The sequence below is a fragment of the Acomys minous genome (genome assembly GCF_964271855.1).
Source record: "Acomys minous genome assembly, chromosome: 10".
NCBI classification, from domain to species: Eukaryota; Metazoa; Chordata; class Mammalia; order Rodentia; family Muridae; genus Acomys; species Acomys minous.
Window position 1 is genome coordinate 66,272,424 of NC_140491.1, and position 15,106 is coordinate 66,287,529.

At 52.8% G+C, this 15,106-nt stretch overlaps 1 protein-coding gene across 3 annotated transcripts in view; it reads left to right on the plus strand.

Moving 5' to 3' along the window:
• Positions 1-15,106, plus strand: part of AK8 (adenylate kinase 8) — a 109,695-nt gene that overhangs the window by 7,848 nt on the left and 86,741 nt on the right. For all 3 annotated transcript variants that reach the window (XM_084798105.1, XM_084798106.1, XM_084798107.1), the window contains exons 3-5: positions 111-160; positions 2,965-3,078; positions 7,478-7,546. In XM_084798105.1, the coding sequence (XP_084654231.1) occupies positions 111-160; positions 2,965-3,078; positions 7,478-7,546 (233 nt within the window). The remainder of the gene's footprint in view (positions 1-110; positions 161-2,964; positions 3,079-7,477; positions 7,547-15,106) is intronic.

The following is a 15,106-nucleotide window of genomic DNA, read 5'->3' on the forward strand; positions in this document are numbered from 1 at the left end:
GGCAGAAATGAAATCTGAGGAGGAAGGAAAGAAAGAGACCCAGGGCAGCAGAGAGTGGGAGGCCACTTTGTCACGCCCAGAGCTGACATGCAAATCTTTCTCTTCCACAGTGCCGAAGGTCGTGATATTAGGTCCGCCCGCCTCGGGGAAAACCACCATCGTAAGTGCCTTGTTTTAAATGCCGTTGTAGAGTGCGGCGCTCACGCTCCAGCGGAGAGGACGCTGTGCATTGGTGGATCTTCCACAGTCCCGCACTTCTCTTCCTACCCACTTCCTCATTACACAGATGGCAGTGTGTGTTCCTAGGCAGTGTCTCAGTGTTCTGTTGCTGTGGAGACACACGATCACGGCAGCTCCTATAGGGAAAACATTTAGTTAGGGCTGGCTCACAGTTCGGAAGTTTAGTCCATTATGATCATGGTGGGAAGCATGTCAGCATGCAGGCAGATGTAGGGCTGGAGAGGGCTGAGGGTTCCACATCTGGATCATCAGGCAGCACAAAGTGGGCCACTGGGATTCCCCCCACCCCAGTGACATACTCCAGCAAGGCCCCATCTCCTAACCGTGCCACTCCCTATGAGCCTGTGGGGGGCCGTTTTCACTCAAACCTACAGGTGGGAGGCCAGAAAAATATAAAGCCACAGTCACACAGCCCTTCAGAGAAGAGTGCTGCCTTACCACTTTGCTGACCGCTTGCTTCCCTGGTCACACCCCAGAGGCACCCTGGGTATTCCCTCAGCTGTAGCCGTGGAATGCATTTCTCGGAAGTACTTCTCGGCCTGCCAGCTTGCATACCTCAGAGGCCTCAGTCAGTCACGGAGTCTGAGTGAGGAAGGTGAAATCGCTGAACCGCTGAGAGGAAAGACTGTGCCACAGCCTCTCACAGTCAGTCCTGAGATTTGCCAGCTTTTCTCTCTGGTCTCTCCACTGGGTAACCAGATGGGTAAACATGGCAGCCATTGGCTCCTTTCTTTGTCTCTTTTTCCACCCCAGATACTGGCTGGAAGCTGGCTCCTTCATCCTCTCCAAGGCTTTAATCTCCAGCTCATTGGCTTTGTTTTGTTTCTCTTTTGAGAGTAGGATCTTACCCTTTGTCTTTGGCTGGCCTCGAACTCGTGCTGTCCCAGACTCACACTAAGCCTCCCTCGGCCTCTCCGTTGCCGTAGTTACAGGTGTGGGCCACCATCTCCAGCTGCAGGTTCAGGCTTTCTTTTAAAATTTGTATTACATCTTATTTATTTTGTATGTGTGTACATGTACACATGTGCGTTGGTGGGGGTGGGGCAGACGTGGGCCACAGGGTAACTTCTAGGAATGGATCCTCTCTCTATTATGTGGGTCTCTGGGATTGAACTCAGATCGTCAAGGTTGCCATCAGGCACCCTAACCCACCAAGCTGGTCCCTAGTGTAGTAGTTGTTTGTTTTTTCTTTTTGTTTTTTCCAAGACAGAGTTTCTCTTGTAGTTCTTTTTGGTTTTTCAAGAGAGGGCTTCTCTGTGTAGCCCTGGCTGTCCTGGAACTTGCTCTGTAGACCAGGTTGGCCTTGAACTCAGAGATCTGCCTGCCTCTGCCTCCCGAGCACTGGGATTAAGAGCGTGTATGCCACAACTGCCTGGCTGGCGCCACAGATGTATTAGAATTATGGTAATCAGGGGTGGAGCTCTTTTTAACCTTCTAAGCCACGGTACAGTAAGCAATCCCTTGCTGAGCTAGCACTGTACCTCAAAAAAGAACTAAGGCGGGTGATCCTTGCATAAACACCCTGTGCGTGCTGTACTGTGAGGGTCTGTCGGCCTCTCTGTCCCGTGTCTCCATATGTGGCTTTCCTGTTTTATTCTCCTCCTTTTTAGTCAGTCTCCCTGAACCCAGCCCCCACCAGGATGTTACTTTTAGAGACAGGGGTTTCCGGGATTACCTGACAAGCTCTGAGTCCTACACACCCCTACAGATGGGTGTGGTCACCCCTGGGGCAGGGCCATCCGTAGTGCTATCGATGACGGAACCCATGACAGACTGCCTGGAGACACCTGCTGGGCTCTCTTACCGAGCTGTGTTCTCCTCAAGAGTGCAGCACCCTGGGGTGAGGGTCTCCTTAAGTATAGAGCTCCTCTCTGGTCACCAGGAGGGATTTGCTGGGCAGGGCAGGGCAAGTGTGGAACACAGAGACCTGCCTCCACCTCTCCCTTGGAGTCTGCAGAGCTTAGAAAGGCAGCCACTTGGCCCGTGGGTAGACGGCCACGCAGGGCCAGTGGTGGGTGAAGCAGACAGTGTGCGCTTGAGTGAGAGGCTAGGACACACTGGCATGTCTGCCCCCTGGGGGCCTCTGCAGTCACCCACAAATGACTGTTTCTCCATGACCAGCCATTTCTTCTTTTCCTAGGTTCTCACACATGCCAGGCAAGCACTCCACTGCTAGGACGTGGTCCTAGCTCCGGCTCCTTGTCCGTCTTTTTTCTAACAGAATATGGAAGGACTTGGCAGATTGAATTGCATTGTTTTTTTGTTTTGTTTCTAGGCAGGGTCCCTCTATTTGATCAGGCTGGCCTCAAACATTTCTCCTGACTCAGCTTCCCGAATGCTGACGTTACAGCGCCCACACGTGTGAATGTGTGCGTGTGCATGTGCGTGTGCGTGTGTGTGTGTGTGTGTGTGTTAGCAATATGCTCATGAACACCCTCTACATCCTCTGAGACAGGGTCTCTCAGTGACCTGGAAGTCACTAGTACCCCAGCCTGCCTGGCCCCCAAGGCAGGGACCCTTCTGCCTTCACTGTACAGCACCGGGGTTACAAGTGTGCCACCATGCTGGGGCTTGTTACGTGGATTTGGGGGTTGAGTTCAAGCCTCTGTCCTGGCCAGGGGAACGTGTAACCGACTGAGCCATCTCGCAGCTCTGTGGAGTTATACCTAAGGTGTGTGCTATGTTCGATTTTTTATTTTTATTTTTCTGCTTTCCTTCTTTCAGGCAATGTGGCTCTGCAAACATCTGAACAGCAATCTCATCACCAAGGAGAACTTATTGGGAAAAGATTTTTCCTATCTGGCTGAGGAAGCCAAAAAACACTTACAGGTTTACAAGGTATGGTTGGCCCCTGGGCAGAGGGGCAGAGGGGCAGAGGGGCAGAGGGGCAGAGGGGCAGAGGGGCAGAGGCTTCAGGTCTCTGCTTTCCATTGGCTTGGCTAGTTTCCACTTCCTTCCTTCCTTCCTTTAAAAATTTTTTTTGTTTCTTTGTTTTTTGAGACAGAGTTTCTCTTGTAGTCCTGGCTATCCTGGACTCCCTTTGTAGACCATGCTGTCTTGGAACTTACAGAGATCCACCTGCCTCTGCCTCCTGAGTGCTGGGATTAAAGGCGTGCGCCACCATGCCTGGCTCGCCTTTTTAAAAATTTTGTAAGATTCCTTCTTTTTTTTTTTTTTCCGAGACAGGGTTTCTCTGTGTAGCCTTGGCCATCCTGGACTCACTTTGTAGACCAGGCTGGCCTCGAACTCACAGTGATCCGCCTGTCTCTGCCTCCCAAGTGCTGGGATTAAAGGCGTGCGCCACCACACCCGGCCTAAGATTCCTTCTTATTTGCGTATTTGTGTGTGTGTGTGTGTGTGTGTGTGTTTGTGCACACGTATGCCATGTGCATGCAAAGAGTGTCAGAGCCCCTGGTTGTGAGCCACCTAATGTGGGTGCTGGGACCTGAACTCAGGCTTTCTGGAAGACAAACAAATACTTTTAACCGATGAGCGGTCTCTCCAGCCCTCCGTTTTCTTTTGAATTTACTGAAAAAGCAAAGTCTGAGGTAAGATTTAGGCAAATATGGCAGAGGGAAGGGGGGATTCAGAGCTGAGGCCCTTCGTCGTGGGGAAGCAGATGGGGTGAAGGGCAGTGGTTTGTCCTGGATGAGACGTAGTGTCCCGGTCTGGTGCAGGGGACAGAGCTGGTGGCCACATCTGGGCTGTGGGGCTGAGCTGAGCTGTAACGTAAAGGGCTGTCATCAGACATGCCAGCCTCAGCACCAGACTTCAGGCGTGTTTCTCCGACGCTGCAGGGCTCCCTGCGCCCCCATGTCGGCCCTCAGCACTTCCTGTTCATGCTTCTTGCATCCCACAAGGACCAGAGATGCTGTTTCCCAGATGGTGCCGCCTCCCCCAGAACTCCCAGCCTCAAGTGCTGGCATTACCAGCATGCCCACCATGCCCAGCTAAGCAAGGGTCTCTAGAGCAGACCCAGCAGCACAGTCCACTCCCACCCTGGGCACCTTAGAAACCATCTGTGCTGTGACCTTGCCTCATTCACTTATTGCTGGTCCTCTGGAGCGGGACCAGTGGGAATATGGAGATGAGAGCCCAGCGCCACCCAACACAACTCCTCCCTGTCACTGCAGTTAGCTATGTCACATTGCTGTGTCTGGGCGCCCTCTAAATCACACGCTGCGTTGGATCAGAGCTGCCTGAGGTTGTGGAGTAAATAAGTGAGCTGAGCTTGAAAAGCGAGGCTCAGGGAGGCCTTCCTCAAGCTGGCTTCTTCCTAGTCAGTTCTCCACAGTGTTTACAATGTACCTCCCCCTCCATCGCGGCCTGACTGTGAGCTGAGAATGGTCTTTAACTCAGGATGCTCTGGCTTGCACGCCCTGTGTGCTAGGATTGCAGGCATGTGCCACTGTGCTCAGCTTCCGTCTCTACAAATTTCAATTCTGGGTAGTTAATAGCCCAGGGTTGGCTTCTGAGCTAGCCTGGTAGCTTCCCAAATCCCAGGGCCCAACACTGCCTCACCCTCCCTGGGTGCCACTGGCTGCCTTGTGCTGGAGGCTGCCTCTCTGATTCCCTCCTTTCTCTTGCCCTCTGTCCCCAACCTCTGCCTCTTCCTCCAGAGTCTGGGGGTTGGTTCTTGCCACCCCTCAATCTCCTGCTAACTTGTAACAGATGAACTTTGTGTAAGAGTCTGGGAAGTGTTCTTTAAACAAAACAAAACAAAAACCACCTTTTCTTTTAAATTATACTTACATGGTGTGTGTGTATGTGTGTGTGTGTATTTATATGTGCTCAGGCAACAAGGCACTTGTGGAGGTCAGAGAACAACTTGAAAATGTAGATTTGCCTTCTACCAAATGAGTCCCAAGACTTGAACACAGGAGTCGGGTGGCAGCAGGGGCCTTTACCCACCCAGCTACCTCTCTGGACCTGCCAAAGGTTCTTGACCAGGCTGGCAGAGCTGCTGTCTCTGTGGAGCGCAGACCAGGGGTCTCAGAGGCCCCCTTCAGCTGCACCGCTGAAGTCTGTACTGTGCATTGAAGTGCCCACCTAGGTGACCAGGGACATTAGGGTCCCCGAGAGTGGACCCTGTTGATAGGTGACCTGAGCACATGTCATTCCCATGTGAAATGATGTCCAGTCCTGGAGGCTTAGCTGTCCTGGGGGGCAGAACCAGGCCCAGCCCTCACACCTGCCAACTCTGGGCAGCCAGTCAGAGTGTCCTTCAAGAGAGGAAGGCACAGTGGGGTGCCCTGCTAATCACCCCACCACTGGGCCCCCAGAAGCTGCTGCAAGCAAGACTGGACACTGCCAGGGAAGGGACCAAAAGCTAAGCTGGCTAAAGTAGATGCAGTCAGGGCCGTCCCTAAGCAACCAAGGAAGCAGACTGCCCAAGGCGAGTGAGTGTAGGCACTCACACCTGTGCCAGGGGAAGTCACCCTGGGTTCCGTCTGCTTGTCTTTGCCTTTTCCCCTGAAGTCAGGCCTGGGGGCTGGAGGGTGGAGATGCTACCACCGGGATGTGGAAGGAGGCGGCCTGACTCCTGCAAAGACAGTTTGGCAGGGCTTCGAGAAGCAGCCCAGAAGCCCTGGTGATGATGTGACACATCAAAGCTGCCATCCAGACAGCACAGTGGCAGGGAACGGCAGGGGGCACTTGGGGTAGGCCTTGCTCAAATTCACTCCCTAGCCCCTGCTGGGAGGGCTTCCCGAAGCATGCACCCCACCAGGCCTGCCACCGTTCCCTGCGTCTGGGCCGATGCACCCTCCGTTCGGTACCATTGTGAATGCAGCCTAAGTGGATGACATCCAGAAGGGAGGGTGACTCCTGGGAACATGGCCCCGGGGAAGGAGACTGCTCCGGCTGGGAGGGGACTGGAAGGGTATGAGAAGAGACGGTGCTGCCTACCCACTGCCTCTGTAGTGCTGATCCTGGGGAGCTCCACTCGGATACTTGAGAGGAGCCTGGCACCAGCAAAATGGCAGCCTCACCTGCCACCAGGTGCCACCCTTTGACTCTGAGGTCCTCACCTTAGGCCAGAGATTCTCCATGTGAGGCCCCAGACTAGGAGCAATGACATCACTTGGGAACATGTTAGAAATAGAGACTCTCAAGTTTAGAACTCTGGGGGTGGGATCCAGAAAAGCCACCGACTGGCCTGAAATGTGGCTCCATTGGTTGAATGCTTGCCCAGCATGCATCGGGCCCTGGATTAGACCCTCGGTTAGCCGAGAATGGTGATACTTGTCTCTAGTCTCAGCACATAGGAGGGAAAGGCAGTAGGGTCAGTTGCTCCGGGTCATCTTTGGCTACCTAGGAGTTGGAGGAGAGTGTAGGCAACATAAAACCTTGTCTCAAAAAGCATGGGCTGGGGAGATGGCTAAGTGGGTAAAGAGCTTGCTGTGCAAGCATGAAGACCTGAGTTCAATACCCAGTACCCGCCTAAAAAAAAGTCAGGCACGTGGCATGCATGCGTGTAATCCCAGCACCAAGGAAAAAGAGACTGGAAGGGTTCCAGGGCTTGCTAGCCAGCCAGCCTAACCTACTTAGAATGTTCCAGGCCAGTGAGAGACCCTGTCTGAAAAAGCAAGGTAGGTGGCACCTGAAGTGGAGGTGCCAGCTGTAACTGTTATGACTCTGTGACTTTGAAATGTCATTGATTCATAAAAGCCAGGCCTCCAGGAACGTGCCCTCGGTGCTGTTCTGCTCCTGGGGCAGGGATCTGTTGGTCAGCACGCATACCCAACTCTCTGAGGTTAAGACCTTATACCATTATCCTGGTGTGAACACTCCCATCAAAGCCAGCTTTTTGTCACCAGTATGAAGTCATCAAGTGTGCAATTGGAGAGAGGTGTGCATATGCTCTTGAGCTTTGGCCAATGGCCCGCCTGCCTACCTTGTATGGAGTACAAAGGCCAAAGACACAGTTCCTTTCTATGAGAAACGTCACCGCTCCTGGGATCAGGGACACATCCTTGAACAGCTTATGTAATGAAAACTCCCTTATCAGAGCTCATGGGCAGCGTGAGGTATACGTCATGAGGGTTGGGGAAGCCTGCTGCTTGAAGGTAGGCAGGATGTTGGGTGGTAGAAAGTCAGAGAATGTGGTCGGGATGCTGTGGGCATGCCTTCTGTGGGGGAAAATGCTCAGCGGCCAGTCAAGGGTGCTACCCGTGTCTGTCCCACTGAGCTCCAGGCTGGGGCTGGGGACCTCACACCGTTGTCTCCTTTCCTTCAGAGAGTTCCCAACTCGATACTTATCGGCCTGGTCCAGGAGAGCCTTAATGAGGATGACTGCCTCAGAAGGGTAAGACTGCAGGGCAGTGCGTGGCTGGGCGTGGCTGCCGGGATAAGGGAAGGGGATGTGTCCACCTTTGAGGGTGGCTAACAGAGGCTACAGAGAAGGCGAAGCCAGAAACTAGAAGCCCAGCAAAGGTCAGTCTGTGGTCAAGGGCCTTCAGGGCAGCTGTGGGAGGTGACAGCTATGCTGGGATACCTGGAAGGACAGCTAACCCAGCCTGAGAGGTCCTAGGGGAGCAGCCAGCAAAAGGCGATTGCCAGAGTGTGTGGGGGAAGGGACCAACCGGACCAACTTGTGACACGGAAGTGACCAAGGTCTTTAACTTTTTTTTTTGTTAAGACTTATTTCTTTTTACTTTGTGTCTGAGTGTTTTGCCTTCGTGTATGTATGTGCACCACATGTGTCATGTGCCCATGGATATCAGAAGAGGGCATCAGGTCCCCTGGCACCGGAGTCACAGACAGTGTGGTGAGCATTATGATTGGATGCTGGGAACTGAACCCTGGTCCTCTGGGGGAGCAGGCAGGGCTCTTAGCCACGGAACCATCGCTTCAGCACCAGCTTTTGTCCTTTACATCATTTCCTACACTGGTTCAGAAAGTCTGGCCCAGTGTTTGAGAGCCGGCCACAAGCAGGGTGACAGACACACAGAGTCACACAAGAGAAGTCAGAGGCACCTTGGGACAGGAGCACATGTTGGATCATAGTAACCAAGGTTGTTGCCTGCCCCACACGGCACGGGGCAGGGCTGTTTTTGCTAAGGCACGCAAAGGCAGGTCTCAGTGTTCCTGGCATCTTCCCAAAACCTATACACGTGTCTGACATGGCTTGAGATGCAAGTCCAGCCGCAGCAGCTGCACACCGCTGCCTGTCTGAATGACCCGAGGCTTCCATTCTGGGGTGACTTGGCGCCAGGACAGCAGTTACAGCCAAGATGGCCAGATGCGTATCAGGTTGGTCCCCATGCACCGCGCTCTTTCTCCTTGCCATCCCGCGCTCAGATGGGCGACTGTATAGTGAACTTCAACTGGCTCCTTCATTCTTCCTGTTCCACCTTCCCTCCACCTCTGAGCCCGTCCAGTGAGATTTTTGTTTGGCTTATTGTTTTGCTCGGTCCCCAAAGCCTCCTGTTTCTTTGCCAAGACACTGTGCTGCTCGGTGAGGACGGCGGGGCCATGCCACCCCTTGCTGCCTCTGTCCCACCCAGGGTCAGTCATGTTGTGTCCACGGACAGGAAGCAGAAAGAGATGAACGCTGGCGCTCAGCTCGCGCGCTCCTCATTCAGTCTGGGACTCCAGCACATGGAGCGATGCCAGCCATGTTCAGGGCAGGTCTTCTCTGCTCAGGTCATCCTCTAGAAATGCCTCCCTGGACACCCAGGGATGTGACTTCATGGGAGTTCTAAAGCCAGTGAGGCTGGCGATGATGCAGGTTAATCATCATCTGCCTAAAAACCATGAGTGAAATAAAGCTCATGCTAAACAATCCTTAGGAGTTCTACAGTAGCAAAAACTAACCCCGAGCCTGCCTTCCTAAGCCCTTCTCTGGTCACTTCCTGTCCTGGGGCTGCCTTCCTAAGCCCCTTCCCTGGTTACTTCCTGTTTTGGGAGCTGCCTTCCTATGCCCCTTCCCTGGTCACTTCCTGTCCTGGGGCTGCCTTCCTAAGCCCTTCTCTGGTCACTTCCTGTCCTGGGGCTGCCTTCCTAAGCCCCTTCCCTGGTCACTTCCTGTCCTGGGGCTGCCTTCCTAAGCCCCTTCCCTGGTTACTTCCTGTTTTGGGAGCTGCCTTCCTAAGCCCCTTCCCTGGTCACTTCCTGTCCTGGGGCTGCCTTCCTAAGCCCCTTCCCTGGTTACTTCCTGTTTTGGGAGCTGCCTTCCTAAGCCCCTTCCCTGGTCACTTCCTGTCCTGGGGGCTGCCTTCCTAATGCCCTTCCCTGGTTACTTCCTGTTTTGGGAGCTTCCTTCCTAAGCCGCTTCCCTGGTCACTTCCTGTCCTGGGGGCTGCCTTCCTAATGCCCTTCCCTGGTTACTTCCTGTTTTGGGAGCTTCCTTCCTAAGCCCCTTCCCTGGTCACTTCCTGTCCTGGGGGCTGCCTTCCTAATGCCCTTCCCTGGTTACTTCCTGTTTTGGGAGCTGCCTTCCTAAACACCTTCCCTGATCACTTCCTGTTCTGGGGCTGCCTTCCTAAGTCCCTTCCATGGTCACTTCCTGTTCTGGGGCTGCCTTCCTAAGCCCCTTCCCTGGTCATTTCCTGTTCTGGGGCTGCCTTCCTAAGTCCCTTCCCAGGTCACTCTTCCTGTGGTACTCCTCAGGATTTCAATTACGGGACTTTGACTCAAGTCTCCTATAAACCACCTCCATACCAGGCCCAGGAGAACAGAGAGAGGGGGGCGGGGTGAGCAGGACATTTGCTCCAGTGTCTTGGGACCCTGTTCCCAAGCAGATGCCCATAGTCAGGCCTCTTCTGACAAGCTCTGCAGTGATGAGGTCGTTTGGCCTTGCTGGCTCTATGTGTGGCAACCACTCAGCTCTGACGTAATGCACAGGCAGCTAAACCCAGGTGCCGTGGAAGGGCAGACCTGCAACCCAATAAAACTTGACAAAAAAACCATCCAGGATTGGCCAGGTGTGTTGGCTGGCCTATGTTTTAGGAGTCGCCCTGGAGGGGCCTGGCAGTCATGGTGGGAAGGACCTGCCTTTGGGGTGCCTTGTGGGTCTTCTCTCCTTTCCTCAGCCATAACTGTAGGGGAGCACAGAGGTGGAGGGGAGGCAAGGAGACGAAGAAAGAGGGTAAAGGGAAGCTCACCCTGCTGTCATGAAACTGGGAACACACTGGCTCGCATGGAAACCAAGGCACCTGGAGCCAGCTGAGCAGCTCTGAGAGAGACAGCCCTCTCAAGTCCTCTCGAATAGACAGAGCAGCAGTGATCCATGCAGATGTGTTTTCTCAGGCTACCGACACCCAGTGGCCAGATTTCTGTGTGGAAGCTTAGCCTGCAATGCAGAGCAACAAATGGCTTCGGGCTGAGTTACAGAATGGACTTGTGTGCCCTCACAGCAAGATGCACTCACATGAACTCCGCTGCCCTCCGGTTTCACACAGCAGAAACGCAACACGAAGGGCCGGAGAAGGAGCTAAGCAGTTAAAAATGCTTGAGCAAAGGCTGGAGAGATGGCTCAGAGGTTAAGAGCACTGCCTGGGGCTGGAGAGTTGGCTCAGAGGTTAAGAGCACTGACTGTTCTTCCAGAGATCCTGAGTTCAATTCCCAGCAACCACATGATGGCTTGACAACCATCTATAATGTGACCTGCTACTTCTTCTGGCATGCAAGCATACATGGTGGGGCACTGCATACATAATAAATAAATAAATAAATAAATATTAAAAAAAAAAGCACTGCCTGCTCTTCCAAAGGTCCTGAGTTCAGTACCCGGCAACCACGTGATGGCTCACAACCATCTGTAATGAGATCTGGTGCCCTCTTCTGGCCTGCAGATACACTGTGTACATAATAAATAAATAAATCTTTAAAAAAAAAAAAAGAATGCTTGAGCTGATCTGGTGGCACACACCTTTAATCTCAGCACTAGGGGAGGCAGAGGCAGCCAGATTTCTATGAGTTCGAGGCCAGCCTGGTCTACAAAGCTAGTCCAGGACAGCCAAGGCTACACAGAGAAACCCTGTCTCAAAACAAACAAAACAAAACAACAACAAAAGCTTGCAGCTCTTGCAGAGGACCAGAATTGGGTTCCCAGCAACCAATCGGGTGGCTTACAACTGCCCATAATTCCAGCTCCAAGGATCCAATCCCTTCTTCTGGCGTCTATGGGTATCTGCGTACATAGCTGCAGACATATACGTGTACATGTAAATAAATCTTTAAAAGGGAAACATGAAAGAGACACAGGCCCAGCTGGTCGGGGCCGCCAGGTCTCTGCTAAGCATTGCCGGTCTTCTGTGATTTCAGCTGGACACCTGAAGCTGGCCCTCCAGGGTACAGAAGAGTCGCACAGCTCAGCCTGGCTTCGCATCTCCGATGCTCGTGCCCACGTGTCCCTAGTGCTAGGGTTACAGACATGACCCTGACAACTGGTCCCTGCGGTGTGGGGAATGGAGCCCAGAGCTTTGTATATGGTGGGTGCTCACTCTTCCAACTGAGCTATATCCAAAGCCCCAACAAAGTCTAATGTCTGATAGACCATCCGGAGCCTATTACAAGCTTGATCCACACTGCCTCTTTTCGTAGTACACCTCAAGTGTGAACCTAGTTCAGGGTCAGGCTTGCCTTGCCAAGAGCTCCCACTGTCACCAGAATGGTGACATCTTACTGCTATTGCTCTGTTTATATCATAGTTGTTGCCTTGGCTATATCCTATTCCATGCCATTGCGTTGTGTTGCGATTGATACTGTTGACCACACAGAAACTTGTAATACCGTCATGGTGACTAATGATGGGGACAGCTGTTTCTGCTTCGTCTCACTGCAGGCACATCTGTACTAGTTAGAAAGCCTATGACCTGTTGGTAGCCACTCTGGTCAGTTCTGTGACATGCATGGCCAGGCCAAGTGCTCCATCCAGGACCTCATGCAGGTGTGTGTGTGTGTCTGTGTGTGTGTGTCTGTGTGTGTGTGTGTGTATCTGTGTGTGTGTGTGTGTGTGTGTGTGTGTGTGTGTGTGTGTAGGCCTGAGTTTGACATCAGTGTCTTCCATGGTTGCTCTCCACTTTCATTTACTAAGGAGGGGCCTCCTGTCCCGGTGCCTGGAGGCTCGGTCACTGTTCCGTCCTTCGTGCCTCCCATTTCCCCACCTGTACAACAGTGGGACTGGGCTGGAGGACGGAGGCGCACCTCTCTGACCTACTTGTCTGTTACCATGGTTGTGTCCCAGCCATTGTTACGTGCAGGGGAAGGAAGGGCCTCCTTCAGTTTGTTTTAAGATTTCTTTTAACCTTCAAGGGGCATCTCGAGCCGTTTTCATCTTCTCCCGACGGAGACAGATTTCCAGGGCGAGGAGAGGCTTCTAATTATGAGCTTTGGTTGTTCAAAAGCACAACCAACCCTCACCCAAAACAAGCAAGCTCTCTTGCTTTTCGGGCGAAAAATGACACATATGCATATTCATTTATATGGTAATTATTATTATTTAGCTACACAGGGACTAGAATTGGTAATTTAGACCACAAAAAGATTGCAGGGAACAGTGTTCAGGGAAACGCAGCCCATCAGGAGCCTGCAGTCAGTGCCCTGTTTCTTTTCTTTTCCCTGCTTTTTTCTCCTTTTGCAATCTCTTTGAAGAATTTTATTTGAAGTGACCATCAAATGCATTAGACAGAAAGAAATTAACAGTTCACTTCAGAACTACGAAAAGGTGGCAGCTCAGTCTGCCAGAGATGTATGGGGTGCTCCTTAGGGACAGTTGTGTCCCTCAGGTCAGAGTGCCCACACCCGTTCTCCTGGACAAAGGAGAGCTAAGAAGGAAGGTGAGAGCACGGGCTTGCGCGTGAGAGGGATCAGACCCGGAGACGCTCTGTGGTGTCCTGGCCAGCGGCATGTGCACGCTCTGTTCGACACTCCCTTTCCTGGTCCAACTTCCTGCAAGTTCCGGGGTTCCTTCCGATGGCTTCCTTCATGTGACTTCTCAGCCCCAACCATGCAAGAGGCTCTGGGTTCAATTCCCAGCACTGCATTAAAAAAATGTGGGGTGGTAGAAAGACAAGCCAGCGGGGGTCAGGTTTGGGGGGAGTGGAGAGGGAAGGGGGCACAGTATATCCATTTGTATAGTTCAGAACTTGGGAGGTACCAGACACCCTTCTCCTGACCACCCCCACCCCCACCTGGTTCCTTTTCTCAAGACAGGTGTGGGGAAACCTGCCTTGGAAGCTCATCATTCATACACAGAGGCTGTTTCTTTAAAACGAATCTGTGAATCTGGGCATGGCGCACGCCTGTAACCTCAGCACTGGTGGGGCAGAGGCAGGTCCCCGGTGCTCACTAACCCTCGAGTGCAGCAGAATCAGCATCCACATGCACGCATACACCTGTGCATTTATACTGTTCCAGGCCGTGTCCTTAGCGTTCCTCCTCAGGCCTGCCTGCATTCAGCTTCATCCCCCCATCAGCCCCCCTCCCTGGATACCCAGGCTTTTTAGTCCTCCTCTGGACTGACCTCTCCCCACTCAGGGCCTTCACTCCCTGTGGCACATAGACTTTGAGGTGCCTGCCCTTGGTTTTCTAACTTCCTGGTGCTCATGTCTTGTGTAGTCCCCTCCTCTGGGAGCAGGTAATATAGACTTGTGGGGGGCTTCTCCTTGTTGGCACCATACAGCGAGAGAGAGAGAGAGAGAGAGAGAGAGACAGAGAGAGAGAGAGAGAGAGAGAGAGAGAGAGAGAGAGAGAGAGAGAGAGAGAGAGCAAGCTACTAGGTCGGAGGCCACCTGTAACCATCCGCCATCAGCAGGAATGGGAGCCCTCAGTCACACAGCAGAAACAAACAGATGCTACCCCAGTCCGAACGAGACAGGAAAGGAATTCTTCCTCATTTGAGCCTTCAGATGAGGCACACACACGAGTGACATAATGCCTTCCTTGTGACTTGCGTTGGTCAAGAAGCCCTGTTGGAGGAGAGATAGGCATCCTTGCGTGAAGTCACCTCCTTACCTCCACGTCTTTCCCAGCCTTTGACTGTCCTCCTGGATCTGGGTCTGGCAGCAGAGCGGGGCCAGGCACATGTGTGCGGAGCCACAGTGACAGCGGCTGGCCTGTTGTGGTGGCCTGAGAAACACCCTCAGTTCTGGCCCACTGGCCCTCAGACAGCCACCAAGGCCCCACGGCTGTCCAAACTTCAGTTCTCTTCCAATTATTTGTGTGTACGGGTGTACGTGTATGGTGTTTGTGCATGCATGCATGTGCGCGCACATGGTGTGGAGGCCAGAGGTCACCCTCAGATATCTTCCTCAGTCACTCGCCACTTTATTATTTATTATTATCATTATCATGGTTATTATTTTAGGTGTGTGTATGCACACACTGGTGCCAGTGGACTTCAGAGGAGGACTTTAGGCCCCTGGAACTGGAGTTGTAGACAGCTGTGAGGCACCTGATGTGGCGCTGGGAAGCAATCTCAAGTCCTCTGGAAGAGCAGCAGGTGCCTAACCGCCGAGCCATCTTTCCACCTCCTGAGACAGGGTCTTTCACCTTTACGCACACTTTGCCTGTCCCTGCCTTCCTGGCACTGGCATTAGAAGTGTTTGCTAACACACTTGGCTTTTTCGTGTGGGTTCTGGGATCCAACCAAGCCTTCATGCTTGCATGGCAGGTGGTCCATCCGTAGAGCTGCCTCACCACACCAGTTTCCATTTTTTTGGGGGGCGGTATTTCGAAACAGGGTTTCTCTGTGAAGCCTTGGCTGTCCTGGACTCACTTTGTAGACCAGGCTGGCCTTGAACTCACAGAGATCCATGTGCCTCTGCCTCCTGAGTGCTGGAGTTAAAGGTGTGCACCACACCTGGCCAGTTTCCATTTTTGTAAGAGGTTTTAGGTAGATAATTTCCCAAAAGAAATAATC